Source organism: Varroa jacobsoni, unplaced genomic scaffold, assembly GCF_002532875.2.
Source record: "Varroa jacobsoni isolate VJ856 unplaced genomic scaffold, vjacob_1.0 scaffold_1034, whole genome shotgun sequence".
NCBI classification, from domain to species: Eukaryota; Metazoa; Arthropoda; class Arachnida; order Mesostigmata; family Varroidae; genus Varroa; species Varroa jacobsoni.
Genome location: NW_019213936.1, coordinates 167,948 through 180,411, shown reverse-complemented (window position 1 = coordinate 180,411; position 12,464 = coordinate 167,948). Strand labels below are relative to the sequence as shown.

General features: G+C 40.2%; 1 protein-coding gene across 2 annotated transcripts; it reads left to right on the top strand.

The window, feature by feature from the left end:
- The first annotated feature begins 341 nt into the window (after positions 1 to 341).
- Positions 342 to 11,986, top strand: LOC111265960 (uncharacterized). 2 transcript variants are annotated; one of them, XM_022843028.2, is made up of 12 exons: positions 342 to 581; positions 1,526 to 1,654; positions 2,385 to 2,556; positions 2,777 to 2,992; positions 3,486 to 3,746; positions 4,168 to 4,704; positions 6,925 to 7,638; positions 7,833 to 8,085; positions 8,484 to 8,725; positions 9,045 to 9,542; positions 9,843 to 9,932; positions 10,223 to 11,986. In XM_022843028.2, exons 1-12 carry the CDS (start codon positions 544 to 546, stop codon positions 10,328 to 10,330), a joined length of 3,258 nt encoding a protein of 1,085 aa, XP_022698763.1. In that variant the 5' UTR covers positions 342 to 543; the 3' UTR covers positions 10,331 to 11,986. The 2 variants fall into 2 exon arrangements, with proteins under 2 accessions (XP_022698763.1, XP_022698764.1); XM_022843029.2 differs by lacking the exon at positions 342 to 581 and having other exon boundaries at positions 1,526 to 1,922.
- The last annotated feature ends 478 nt before the right edge of the window (positions 11,987 to 12,464 follow it).

Here is a 12,464-nt window from a genome sequence, read left to right as displayed (position 1 = left end):
AATAATCGATAGGAATGAGGATTTGACGGATGGAAACGAGTGCTGGTATAATCATCTAGGATAATTTCAATGAATAATTTAACCGTACCAGAAATGGGCTTGTCGTTGAGCCTAATGGGTATTTGATGAGGGCAAGCTGACTTCAGCCCGTAAGATTATGTTTAGGATCTGTGAGCTCTATACCCTTTCCGGTCTTCGATCTTCAGCAAGGTTTGCATCTTGCCAAAGTATGAATGGTGTAAAAATGATGCGGTATACTTCTTAAGAAGTCAAATTTTTCTCGGTATGTGCATTTAGAGTGCATTTTTCTCTGCACAATTTTAAGATATTTGTGTCCGTCGTAGCTACTCGGCCTTTTACGGAACGGTAAGCTCCTGTGTGGCGCTCGACTATTCTTCATCGATACGACGAACTTGAGGGGTTAGACAAGTCCTGCTAAAGACCTCCTCGCCGCTGCCGGTTCTCCCTGTGCGATTTAGTCGACAGAGCCGATGTAAACACACCAGACATTCTGTCGGCGGAATTCTGTTTCTCGAGTGAAAAATGGATTTCCGAGATAGATCAGGAGCCGCAGATATCAGGTGAGTATGACAAACGTCAGTGTGATCTCCCCGTGGAAAAGCTGGGCTAGTTAGCTCCGGTGCTAAATCCCGCTTTTGTGGCACTTCGCAACCGGTACCCGGCTGCAAACCATAAATTTGCTCTATATATCTCCACATAGATATATAATTAGTGCGTATGCATACTGAGTATATATAATCAATATATATCAAAATCTTACTTTGGTATATAGGCTCGTATAAAAATGTGCGCGTCGCAGTGTATCGGTGATCGATTGTGCGAGTGCTGGTAGCACTAATTATAACAATAGTTTGAAAACGTATCAATGCGTTCGTGTGAAATTTCTGCGCGATGAAATATAGGCAGTTGATTGCTAAATTGTTTGTAATTGACCGCATTGTGATACTGACAAGATATAATCTAGAATAGGAACAGTATGAGAAATACGTTGTTGCGGGAATCCGCCGAAGCTTTCGATTACAGCGAATAGGTAAGAGGAATTCGAGATTTGCGAGATCCAAACCTGCTTGTCGGAAGCCATTATGAATTCTAGAAATAACAATTTCTGTATGCTGACGTGCCTCAGAGAGATAATCCCTCCAATTGAAGCGCTGCGCTCACCGAATTTCACGGCCATTGAGACAACCAATCGACAATAAATTAAATTGAACGCTAAGTTAATCGCTCTACCAAAATGATGCAGTACATGTGAGCCAAACAAAAAAGATAACATAACTATTGTCGTTAACTCAGTTAATCGAAACGGTTTATGCACATTTGCCTGTTTCAAGCTATGCTTCTATGTTTTTGTATCGTCAAGTGCTCGTTACGGGTATCATCAGGTGTGGTTATCGCCCGGATTCGTTTCACTCGCAATACCGTTATCTAATATCAATTTTATGCCTTGTTTAGATGCATACAATACGTTCTAATTAACCCCTACTTGCCTGGTGATATATTGCAGACCGAATCACAGATATTCCGAAGTGTCGACAACAGCGCGAAGTTCAAAAACAAGAAAGCAGAGCGGCGAAAATTCAAATATTGTTTGGAGAAGTGGAGAGAAAAAATTGGAGCGCAGTGACAAAGTGCAGTACGTTGCGATTCTACTTTTTGGTGGATTGTCCCCCCTGTCGTCGCTGTGATGCTTTCCCGTTAGCGGCATCCGCGTCGTGTTGTGTTTTCGACCTCTTCGTCATAAGCAGAAAAGGCTAACCTTTGATTGGTGCAACATTTATAGTGGCGATGCCGCGGCATCTTCTATGGGAAAATTGCCTTCGCTTGTTGTTAAATCCGACGATGTGTTTCCTAGTCGGGTAGAATGCACCGATGATACCGTGTGACAGTATAAGCTGTGTTTGGTATGAACGCAAACTAGGCGCATCGATTAATTCACGTGGAACTAATGACACGTATAATGCAAAGAAATAAATTTGCGCCGTTAGCAGACAAAATAATTCAAATCTATTTAATTACTCGAGTTGTCTTCACATGCTTTTCGTAGTATATTATCAAAGCTCTTTTTCTTGCTGGAAACAATTTGTTAGCTACCTAAACTGTAGTCCTTTACAAAAACAAGAACAGAATTTATACAGGAAACACTGTGCCAAACATTTTGATCATGGTGATATGATGATGATTTGAGGGACTTAATCTGACTGTTGCTCCTTCCGAGCTGCAGTGATACAGATTCTTCAACTTGTTATCGGAATTCTGTTAATTTGAAGATACAATAAGATGTTCCCTGAAAAACTATACGACTATTATAGGTATTACCGTTGCCGTATTGAAAGTCTTTGCTCTTGAATTTTACGGAATTTCAGTTCAGAGTCGGATTCCCCGCGTGAAGATAAGTCGTCAAGCCGAAAACACAAGAAGCGACGGCACAAGGATCGAAAAGAGCGTGACGGGGGTGGAAGAGGTGATCGAAGTTCGCGCAGCAGCAAAAAACACAAAAAGCATAAACGTCATAAGAGTGACCGCGATCACACTAGGGTAAGGCAGCTGCCACGTCAAAATATAAAATGCAACAGGTCATAATAGCCCAAAGCGCATTGGTTCATCATAGTTTTCTTGCACGATCTACCCTGTCTTGGCCCTTTTCGATTTATTGTGCTGGCGATGCGCGCAATTATGCCCTCAAGTAAGAAGCGGCGCAATAAATCCGGTTCAAGTACTGTTCGTATTGATATGTTGTCTTTATCGTTGTGTACAGGATGGCGAAGGGCGAGCGCTGCCATCTGTTGGTGGTATTGATGCGGCCGACATGGGTGACATGGAGCTTGAAGAACTCGAGCGTAAGAAGTTGGAACTACTCAAATCGCTACAGATGGTCGACCAGGATGAGGAAGAGCAGAATCAATTAGTTGTACGAGGAGGTAATCGGCGAGTTGTAGTTGAAGACGCTACCGAGAAGGACCAAATCACTGCGGTATGGAATGAAATACTGTTTCCTTGTTACGTACATTTTTGACCGTATGCTTATTTATGATTTGTAGTTGTTAACATATTGGGTCGGAATCTGAAACTAAAAATGAAGAGTACTTGTTAGAATTTTTTTCTCATTTGCATCAGTTAGCTAAGGCTTACCTGATGTTAAAATGACGCAACGGTCTTCGTGCTAACGGATAAGATTTGCCTAACGGCGAAGTCACAAGTATTCCTGCTCTAAAACTAGTATGAAGAACCTAAAATAAATTTCGAATGAGATTGGTTAGAACATGCTTTTGAAAACATATTCAATACACTATTTTGGTTTATATAGCAATTCGAGGCAAAAAGTTCGGTTTTTTGTATGAGCCTACTTTAACTATAAAAAACCATAATAAAAATAATAACAGTAATGATAATTACCATACACTGCACAACACGTATTGGTTCGTATAGGCATGGGACATACAGTTTACGTGTTTTCCTCTTTTCAGCTAAAAACTAAAATAACAGTTACGAACGGTGACACAGAAGACATATCCGCCTCGGAAAGCGATAGAGAAAAATCTGTTGAAAAGCCACAGAAAAACGGCTCCAGTTTAAAGACTGCCAAAGAAATCAGTCGTAAGGAGACGAAAGACTCGAAAGACAGCAAGGAGCAGTCAGATAAAGATGTAGTTAAAGATGATAAAAAACGTCGAAGGTCCAGATCTCCTGATGATCGCAAGGATAGGTCGGAGTATCGCGATGACAAGGTTGGTGCATATAAAATCCCAGAATGGTACTCAAAGCTACAGGTCAATAGGTACACGTTACTCTATGTTGAATTCAACGTATAAAATATACATTGTTTAGCTACTAACGTCACGTCCTATTATATATCAAATTGGCATAAATAGTAAAATAATACTAGCTAACTTTTAAAATTAACGCTTTCAACCTTGTTAGCTATTTGATGTTCTTCATATATATTAAAAAGTAGATAGAAAAAGAGCAGAGAAACAAACGTGTATCAGCGCAATGATCGATTTTTATTTTATACTCTATTTTGCTTACGTACCATATGAAGAGGCACACTTTGTAATATTTCACATCGAACTCTTATTGATGTAACTCTATGCCATCCGTATTCTTTTCTTCCTTTCTTTCACTTCCTCTATATCCAATATTTCTTAGCGACGAGATCGCGATAGCGACAAGCGCGTGGCCCGAGATAAGGATCGCGACAAAGACAAACCGAAGCAGCTGGTAAAAGGCGGAGAACGATCTGAACGTGGCGGCGGGGGCGGCAACAGCGGCCCTGTTGGCGAACAACAGCGTGATAAAGATCGCGAGCGTGACCAGCTCCAACGCGAGAAAGAAAAAGAACAACAGCAGCAACGCGAACGTGACAAAGAACGTGACCGCGAACGTGAACGTGACAAAGAGCGTGAACGTGATAAAGACCGTGAACAGAGAGAGCGTGAAAAGGAGCAGCGGGAAAAGGAACGTGAGAAAGAAAAGGAACAACGTGAAAAGGAAAAAGAAAAAGAGCGTGAACAGCAGCGTGACAAAGAAAAGGAACGCCAGCGTCAGCGTGACAAAGAGAAAGAGCAACAAAAACGGGATCGTGACCGCGATCGGGATCGTGAGCGTGAACGGGACCGGGACCGGGATCGCGAACGTGATAAGGAACGGGATCGAGAACGTGACAGGGATCGCCAGAGAGAGCGGGTAAGTTGCAGGCAATGATGAAGGTGATGGCGAGAATCTGGCAGGAAATTCAAAAAAGAATACCCTTTACTAAAGGAACAACGTCGATTGTTTTGGACGATGATGCAGTGGTAATGTGTTTGTCTGCTTACAGACACCAGACACTAAATGGTGAGGGTTCAAACTGAGCTTACACACAATTTGTTTTATACTGGAAGGAGCCAATCGCCTGAGGCAATACCTAATGGCAGTAGAACCGGATGCGAAACTCAAAACGCATTTCAAAAGTGTATGGCTGGTAAAATGAGGGGATTTTTTTTATAGCAACAAATAGAATTGGAGAAGAACCCAGAAAAGCAGTGTTCTTTTAAGATGTTTATTTAAATAAATGGCGGCGTAGAATAAGGAAAATTTTCATCTTGATTTCAGAACGTTTTGATTGAATGTCATGAAAGTCGTGAGAGAAACGATGAATGTTTCAGTTGTTTGAAGTGAGACAAAGTCTATCGGAATTTAGTTTACTTTATAAAAATTCGCCAGTTTTTTTTACGGTTTGTTGTATAAATTGCATTCATCTCAAACTGCTTGATTGATATTACCACTTTGTCTACTAACAGGAAATTAATCAGTTTAAATTAATCTGTGTGCTATAATAGACAGTATAATACTTCACAATATACAAGAAGTTTAAAAATGGGTAACAAAATATAAGAGTTTTTTGCATGTAATAACCAGGCGGGGGATACCTACCAGCCATTCGAGGGTGTTTTCTGAGGTAATAAAAGCATTTTGTTACCATTTATTCTAATAAAAAAAACCAGTTGAAGCAAATATATGTACTGGTGTTCAGTACAATTTTCAAAAGAACTTGCATCTATTTTCGTTCGTTTGGGTATATGTTTAAAAGTTGGTCTTATAGACATTGAACGCCGGTGGGATTTTTGATAGAATGAATTATAGGGTTGGCTAGGCTCAGCCAGTACGGGCATGCATTCCACTAGAAACTATTGGAAAGATGGTTCCGGGTGTCCCATAAGTAGACACCCGATGTATTCTAAAGAAAAGTACATTTATGTAATTGGATTGCTGACTTTTTTGTGCAGCTGCTAAATGTGACACTTTTTCTTGGTTGCTGGCTAACTCAGCGACACAGCGGCCTTAAAACTTCCAATGGAATCGGTTTACAGGACTGTCGTCCATGTATATCTTGAGCTTATCGTACTGTGCTTGTCGTGAGCTCGACTCAGTTTTCTTTGAGATACGATGTTTGAGGTAATTCTTAGTAAGAAGAGCTTTACTCAGCAGGCTGTGTTGCGGAATATTTGTGGCGTTTGTGATCATAATAACATATCATCGCACGAATGAAGTCACTTGAACCGACTGGACACTTGAAATCCATTTTGTCTTTGAAGGTAACCAACCGGTTAAACAGTTTAACACAATTTATAATAAAAGAACTTTTTTGCTTCATATGAACACACTATAGAGGGTTGTTGAGAAGAAACTGAGGCCGCCCTATGATTGTCCTATATTTACGTTGTTTTCAACTTTTTGCAGCCATTTTTGGACGCTGAGCTGTTTCAGCAGAACGATTTTGCCATGGAAAATTTGGGGGTTCGACGAAGACCACCAGCAATCTGGTTGTGGAAAATTCCATGGTGAACGGGTATGTTCGACCAACCCGGTGCAGCCGTCGAATATAGCTGCCTGAAATTGAAAACAGTGAAAATCGAGGGCATTTAAAAGTGGCTCCCTGTTTTGCAGATGATGATCGGTAAAAAAAGTCAAGGCGATCAAAAGTTTATATTGGCTGTAGAACTGCAAACTAATATACTGCTTTGAGTCACTTAGAAGTTATGTACATGACAAAATCTTTACTAGACGCTTGATCCATGATGCTTTTAAGTTTTTCACAAAGTATTCTGCTGGACTTCATCTCAAAGACGATTTTTTATGTGTGTAACCTATCATTATTCCTAGCAAGACATAAATTGTTCCGCACACACGATGTAAATCGAATTCTAAGCAGAGCTTCTGACAGTAAATGCGTTACGTTGGCCTGTCGGTATATAACTGATTTTAGTCCATGCGTTTTGATATATTAGAATGCACATAATCAGTCAATAATAATTACGCTGACACTATAGAGGCCGCTGGCTTAAACTACGCCAACAACATATGCTACACGACAGGTGTGATTAAATAAACAAAAAACATAATTAATCAACCTTTTTATCGCAGGATCGCGATCGTCGTCGGGACGATGAGAAGCGCCGTGAAGACGATCGTCTCAAACGAAGAGAAAAAGATGGTCGAGATCGCGACCTTGATCGGGGTGGCAGAGAACGATCCATTGACGGCCGAGCTAGGGGGCGAGATGATCGGGACGACATGAGGCGAAAGGATCGCGGCTCAACGGCAGATTCCGAGCTGTCGAGAAATCGTCGCAGCAGAGATGTTCCAAATGAAGCGGATAGGCGCCGAGATCGAAAACGAAGCCGCAGTCGAGACGATCGAGAAGATGAACGTGGAGGCGGAGCAGGAGCGAGTGGACTGGGCTCTAAACGACGAAATAGACGACTCGCAAGGGATTCATCTTCGGAGGACAGCGATGAAGAGATTAAGGATGAAGATGACGCGGATGAAGAGGAAGACCTCGATGAAGAGGCCTTGATTGAACGACGGCGTCGTCAAAGGCAGGAGCTTGTCGCCCGCTTAGAGGGTGGTAAAACGGGCGGTAAAGGTAAAGACAGAGATAACCACAGCAGTAAAATAACATCGTTAAAGGATCAAGTTTCCGACGAGAAAGTGGAGCCTCCGGAAGCAGCTCTTAGCGTTAGCGCTAGCTCGCCTGGTACTTCAACACAGGATGGGACGAGGTCACATGAACGGGCAAGAAGTACGAGTCCTCAACCGGTCATCCTTGATTCAGATGGAGATACGACATTTAGTAAGGTGAGTTAAAAAAAACTAGTTACGTCCCACACTTTGTAACTATGAGATGATAATTGAGACTCGCTTTACCGTGAAGTTCTCTCAGCAATACTTTTAGTAGGCAAATAATGTTTTGTAGGTATCAGTATGAGGTAATTTTAGTGCAAGATTAACGCTTTACGTGTATCATTTTGTTTGTTCTTTGTGGATTCCAGCTGGGCGGCGTTACCGGCGATGATGACGACTCCGATGACGGCCGACGTCGTAGCGGGTCCGGGGATGAAGAAAACGACATGTTTTCAGAGCACTATAATGCTTCGTCACCGAAGTCAAAAGGACTCAACCGGTCTCTTGCAAACGAAAATCCGGCTCTCAACGATAATTGGGATGATGCCGAGGGTTACTATCGGGTACGCATCGGAGAAGTGCTTGATCAACGGTATGAAGTTTACGGCTACACTGGGCAAGGTAGGACCGTACTAGAGGTTAAAGACTTATAATAAATTAGGTATGCACTATTATCATGTCGTGGATCATACAAAACAACCGTGTCGTTGAATGTAGGTTTGAAAATGCGTTCTCTTTTATTATACCACGTAAAGGTGATCGTTGAAATCGGCAAAGCGAGAATCCTGTTGCTTACCAGTATTTCAAGTCTGAATTTGCGCTTAGGCAAAAATCTTGTGGGATGCACTGCTTACAATATAGAATGTATTAAGTTGCATCTGCCATAGATAATTAAAATCACTGAATCTACTGATCATAACGGACTAAAATGTTCCGACTCAGTTTTGTGCTCACGAAAGAAGCGTCTCGGCCTTACCTAAATATATTTCTTCTTTCTCATTTCCTCTATTTGTTCACAGGTGTTTTTTCTTCGGTAGTGCGTGGACGAGATAGGGCACGCGGCAACATGGAAGTAGCTATAAAGATTATACGAAACAATGACCTTATGATGAAGACAGGCCAGAAGGAGCTCGAGATTCTCAAAAAACTCAATGATGCTGACCCTGATGATAAATATCATTGTCTTCGGTTGTATAGAAATTTCTCACATCGCCAGCATTTATGTCTCGTTTTTGAATCGCTCAGCATGAACTTACGAGAGGTGAGCACTGCCTTTGCGTGAATAGATTGACGTAACAAATCAAGGAGTAGTGCTTTCCAGATATATCGTCCATATTTAAGTCAAAAGTCAATGACTCTGTGAACTTTCAATGCAAGTAAAATTTAAGTGTATGTATTAGACCTTTGCCTATTGAAACTGCAATTGCCAATAGTTCTATTTTAATCGTAAAAGGAATTCGATATTGTAGCAGTGATTTCTCATAGATATTAAATCTAAACTCATCATGGACAAAAAATACATAATTAAACTTGAAATTATGTAGTTATTTTTATCTTCGTAATCATTATGTGGTTTTCAGGTTCTGAAGAAGTACGGCAAGGATTTGGGTTTACATATTAAAGCCGTTCGATCGTATGCTCACCAGCTGTTTCTCGCTTTGCGATTACTAAAGAAATGTAACATTTTGCATGCTGACATCAAGCCAGATAACATCCTGGTTAATGGAAATAAAATGCAGCTAAAATTGTGTGATTTCGGTTCAGCGTCGTCCGGGACAGACTCGGAGATCACACCATATCTAGTGTCGAGATTCTATCGAGCACCCGAGATTATACTTGGAATTGGACATGATTTTGGCATCGATCTCTGGTCGGTAGGCTGTACCTTGTATGAACTTTACACAGGACGAATCATGTTCGCTGGCAAAACAAACAACGAAATGCTGAAGATGTTCATGGAGCTTAAAGGTCGCTTCCCCAACAAGTTAATCAAGAAGAGTCCGGAAATGCTGCGCAACAAACACTTTGACGCAGATATGAATTTCATGTACTATGAAGTCGATAAAGTCACAGAAAGAGTAAGTTTTAGTAAACGCGGATTTAAGGTTTAAAAATGCAATAGGTACACAACAGTGTGATACAGTCAAATAGGCCTTTGGACTCAGCAAGTGATTGTAGTAATTTTACATAAGACAAAATCATACATGCGCCGTGTCACATTGGTATATATTACAAACTGTGTTCTATTTTTATTTGAGTTTCTGTTCCAATGTATTATGATATTCAATCACTTCAAGCCTGATATACTCAAGTACTGCTACACTTCGCCCACTCGTAAGCTTATATACTATCCATGCTGGGTGCGGTTTTGCTTACAGGAAAAGGTTATTGTAATGAAAAACATTAACCCTGCACGTGACCTTGGTAACGAACTTACCGGCTCAAACCCACCAGCCCAATTAAACAAAGTAAGTAGCTATGAGTGGAATATTATTTGCGCGTTAGAAATGTGTAATGCTTGAGAAATAGGGGCGTTTCCATGTTCATGACAGATTTTGCCCTTCTTAGCCTATTCCTCTGTCATTTATAATCAGCACTACATGATCGTTAATACTAAAACAGAAACCTTATATCGGAGAATACTTCGTGCAGAACATGCTCTCAACTGCAAATAGGTGGTTCAATTTAAATGAACTTCAGTTCAGTATCTTTATATCCGTTAACCATATATGTTAACATATTTTTATTGCTGTCGCAGGTACAGCAACTGCGTGAACTTCTCGATAAAATCCTTGCCATCGATCCGTCGAAGAGATTAACAATCAATCAAGCGATGCAGCATACCTTCATAACCGAGAAGATTTAAGAAGTGGTAAAGATATCTTTTGTTTCGGTAAAAACCGAAACACAACAACAAGCACAATGCCCTAAAAAAGTAAATGCGTTCATGGCTCAGAAACTAAAATATTAGTTCGCCGATTAATGAAGGATGAAATAGTAACTGAGCTGTGGCACGAAGGGATCCCCGTACACGAATTTATAACGCGTCACTACTGATACTATTATTACGGTAACGATTATTCTCAATTATTTTTAATAGTTTGCAAACTCGCATCTTTGTAGACTCATTGTGGAGAACGGCTGGGGAGGAGAAACAAGAGTTTGAATTGAATGACAGAAAGCCAGTGAAAAGAGGTAAATCAAATTTTGATAGATATCGTAATAGTTGTCGCAGCAGTTGTGTAAGCATTAATCAGTTCAAAACGTATGAAGAGCTTTAAGGCTTGAAAAGCAATTGAGACAAGATACAACGCTTGACGCAGCATAGTAGCAGCACTGTCCTTAGCGTATATATTTCGATAGCGTAAAAAACAAGCGAACAGGGTAGATGATTGTTTTTGTGGGGGGGGGGGGGGCAATTGATGGTTGTTTCTAAATTTTTTTGCAAATTGCAAGGCAGGTTGGTAAAACAGATGAGTACTTTATGTTTGTCGCGCTTTTCATTTACACAAATTTGAATAATCTTTTCCACACAGACATTTTGGTACTCATAGAAAGGTTGGTTTTCTGTTTTGCAAATTTTACACTGCTTACCTTTAATTTGCTAGGTTTGAGTTAGTGAATGTGGGGTTGCACATGTGAGTTCTCCCGAACATGAATATAAAGGAGTTAATGTAATGAAAAAATTGCCGTGGCAACATACGTGATTACACCTATATAGGCGCCGTATCTGATTTAATGTTAATGGTTATTAAATGGGGATAGATTATTGTATTGGGACAAATTATTGGAATAATGCGAGATAACTAAAACAAATAATAGCACCAGAGTAACCTTTTAAGGTATCTTGAGTAAGGTTAAAAAAAAGAAAGGAACTGGGAATGGCTACCACTTTTTAGGTGTTCGAATACATGTTCTTAGGCTAGCATGAAAACCCCACACGTTAGGGGCGGGGTGGGCACGCTGTTGACGAAAAAATGCCCTGTGGTGCGTTGATATGTGTTGTGTATTAACTGATAAATCCCCAGAGAAAAAGATAAAAAAACGAGAAAAGAAACTGCCAGAAAACTAAGGAGTATTTGGTTACGTTATGAGTCTGTTTCGAAAGTTTATTCGACCGTTATAAGGCGGCACTTCTGATTCTCGTGAACTCTCTTCACTAGTGGCTGGACTCTGAAGCAAATAAGCGTGCTTGATCCCTAGAGAGAAATTCCAGCTTGTCGAGCTGGTGCAGGATAAAAACCGAAGGAACACCGACCCGATGCTATGTACAGAGTATATTGTGTATTTAGTAGAAATAAGTAACAGACTGAAAAAACAATAATAACAGTAAGAACAACAATAAAAAACAACGGTAAGCTAATAATATGAACACCTCTAGGAGGTGTATGGTAGTATAATGCTTTGTGACCACTGAATTGTGGTCCCACGCCTGTTGGACTGTATAAATATATTGACGCTAAAAAAAAAAACGAAGGAGACGATTACTAAATAAATAAAGAACTTTATTATTTAGACATTATATGTATTTGTCTCTGTGGCGTTGAATTTACGGTAAATGGACTCGTAATTATATGGAGTAAAATTCAGGGATTATTTACCGATCCATAGCAGGATCTAACACAAATGTACCAATATTTTCTCGTTAGGGTTCAATAAACATTGACCTAGATTTTTTACAATTTCTAGATTTTCTGGAATATATTTGCGTAGTACCTTAATTCTAATGACCGCAATGCTGGGTAGTTTTTACATAATTTTATACGACAGCTTTTTTCAACAGATAACTGGGGTGGCTAGTGGTATATGTTACACTTTGTAATCATTTATCATGTCGGTTCGACCCTAACGTTCTTAACGTAGTTAACAACCTCTCATAAAGGAAAAGTAATGTGATATTTTTTTAGTTTTGCGTAAAATCAAAAAATTATTCTCTTCTCGGCTTAATAATCTACTGACCTGATTCGCGATGCGTTTTTAGGTAAAATTATCCATCAGTA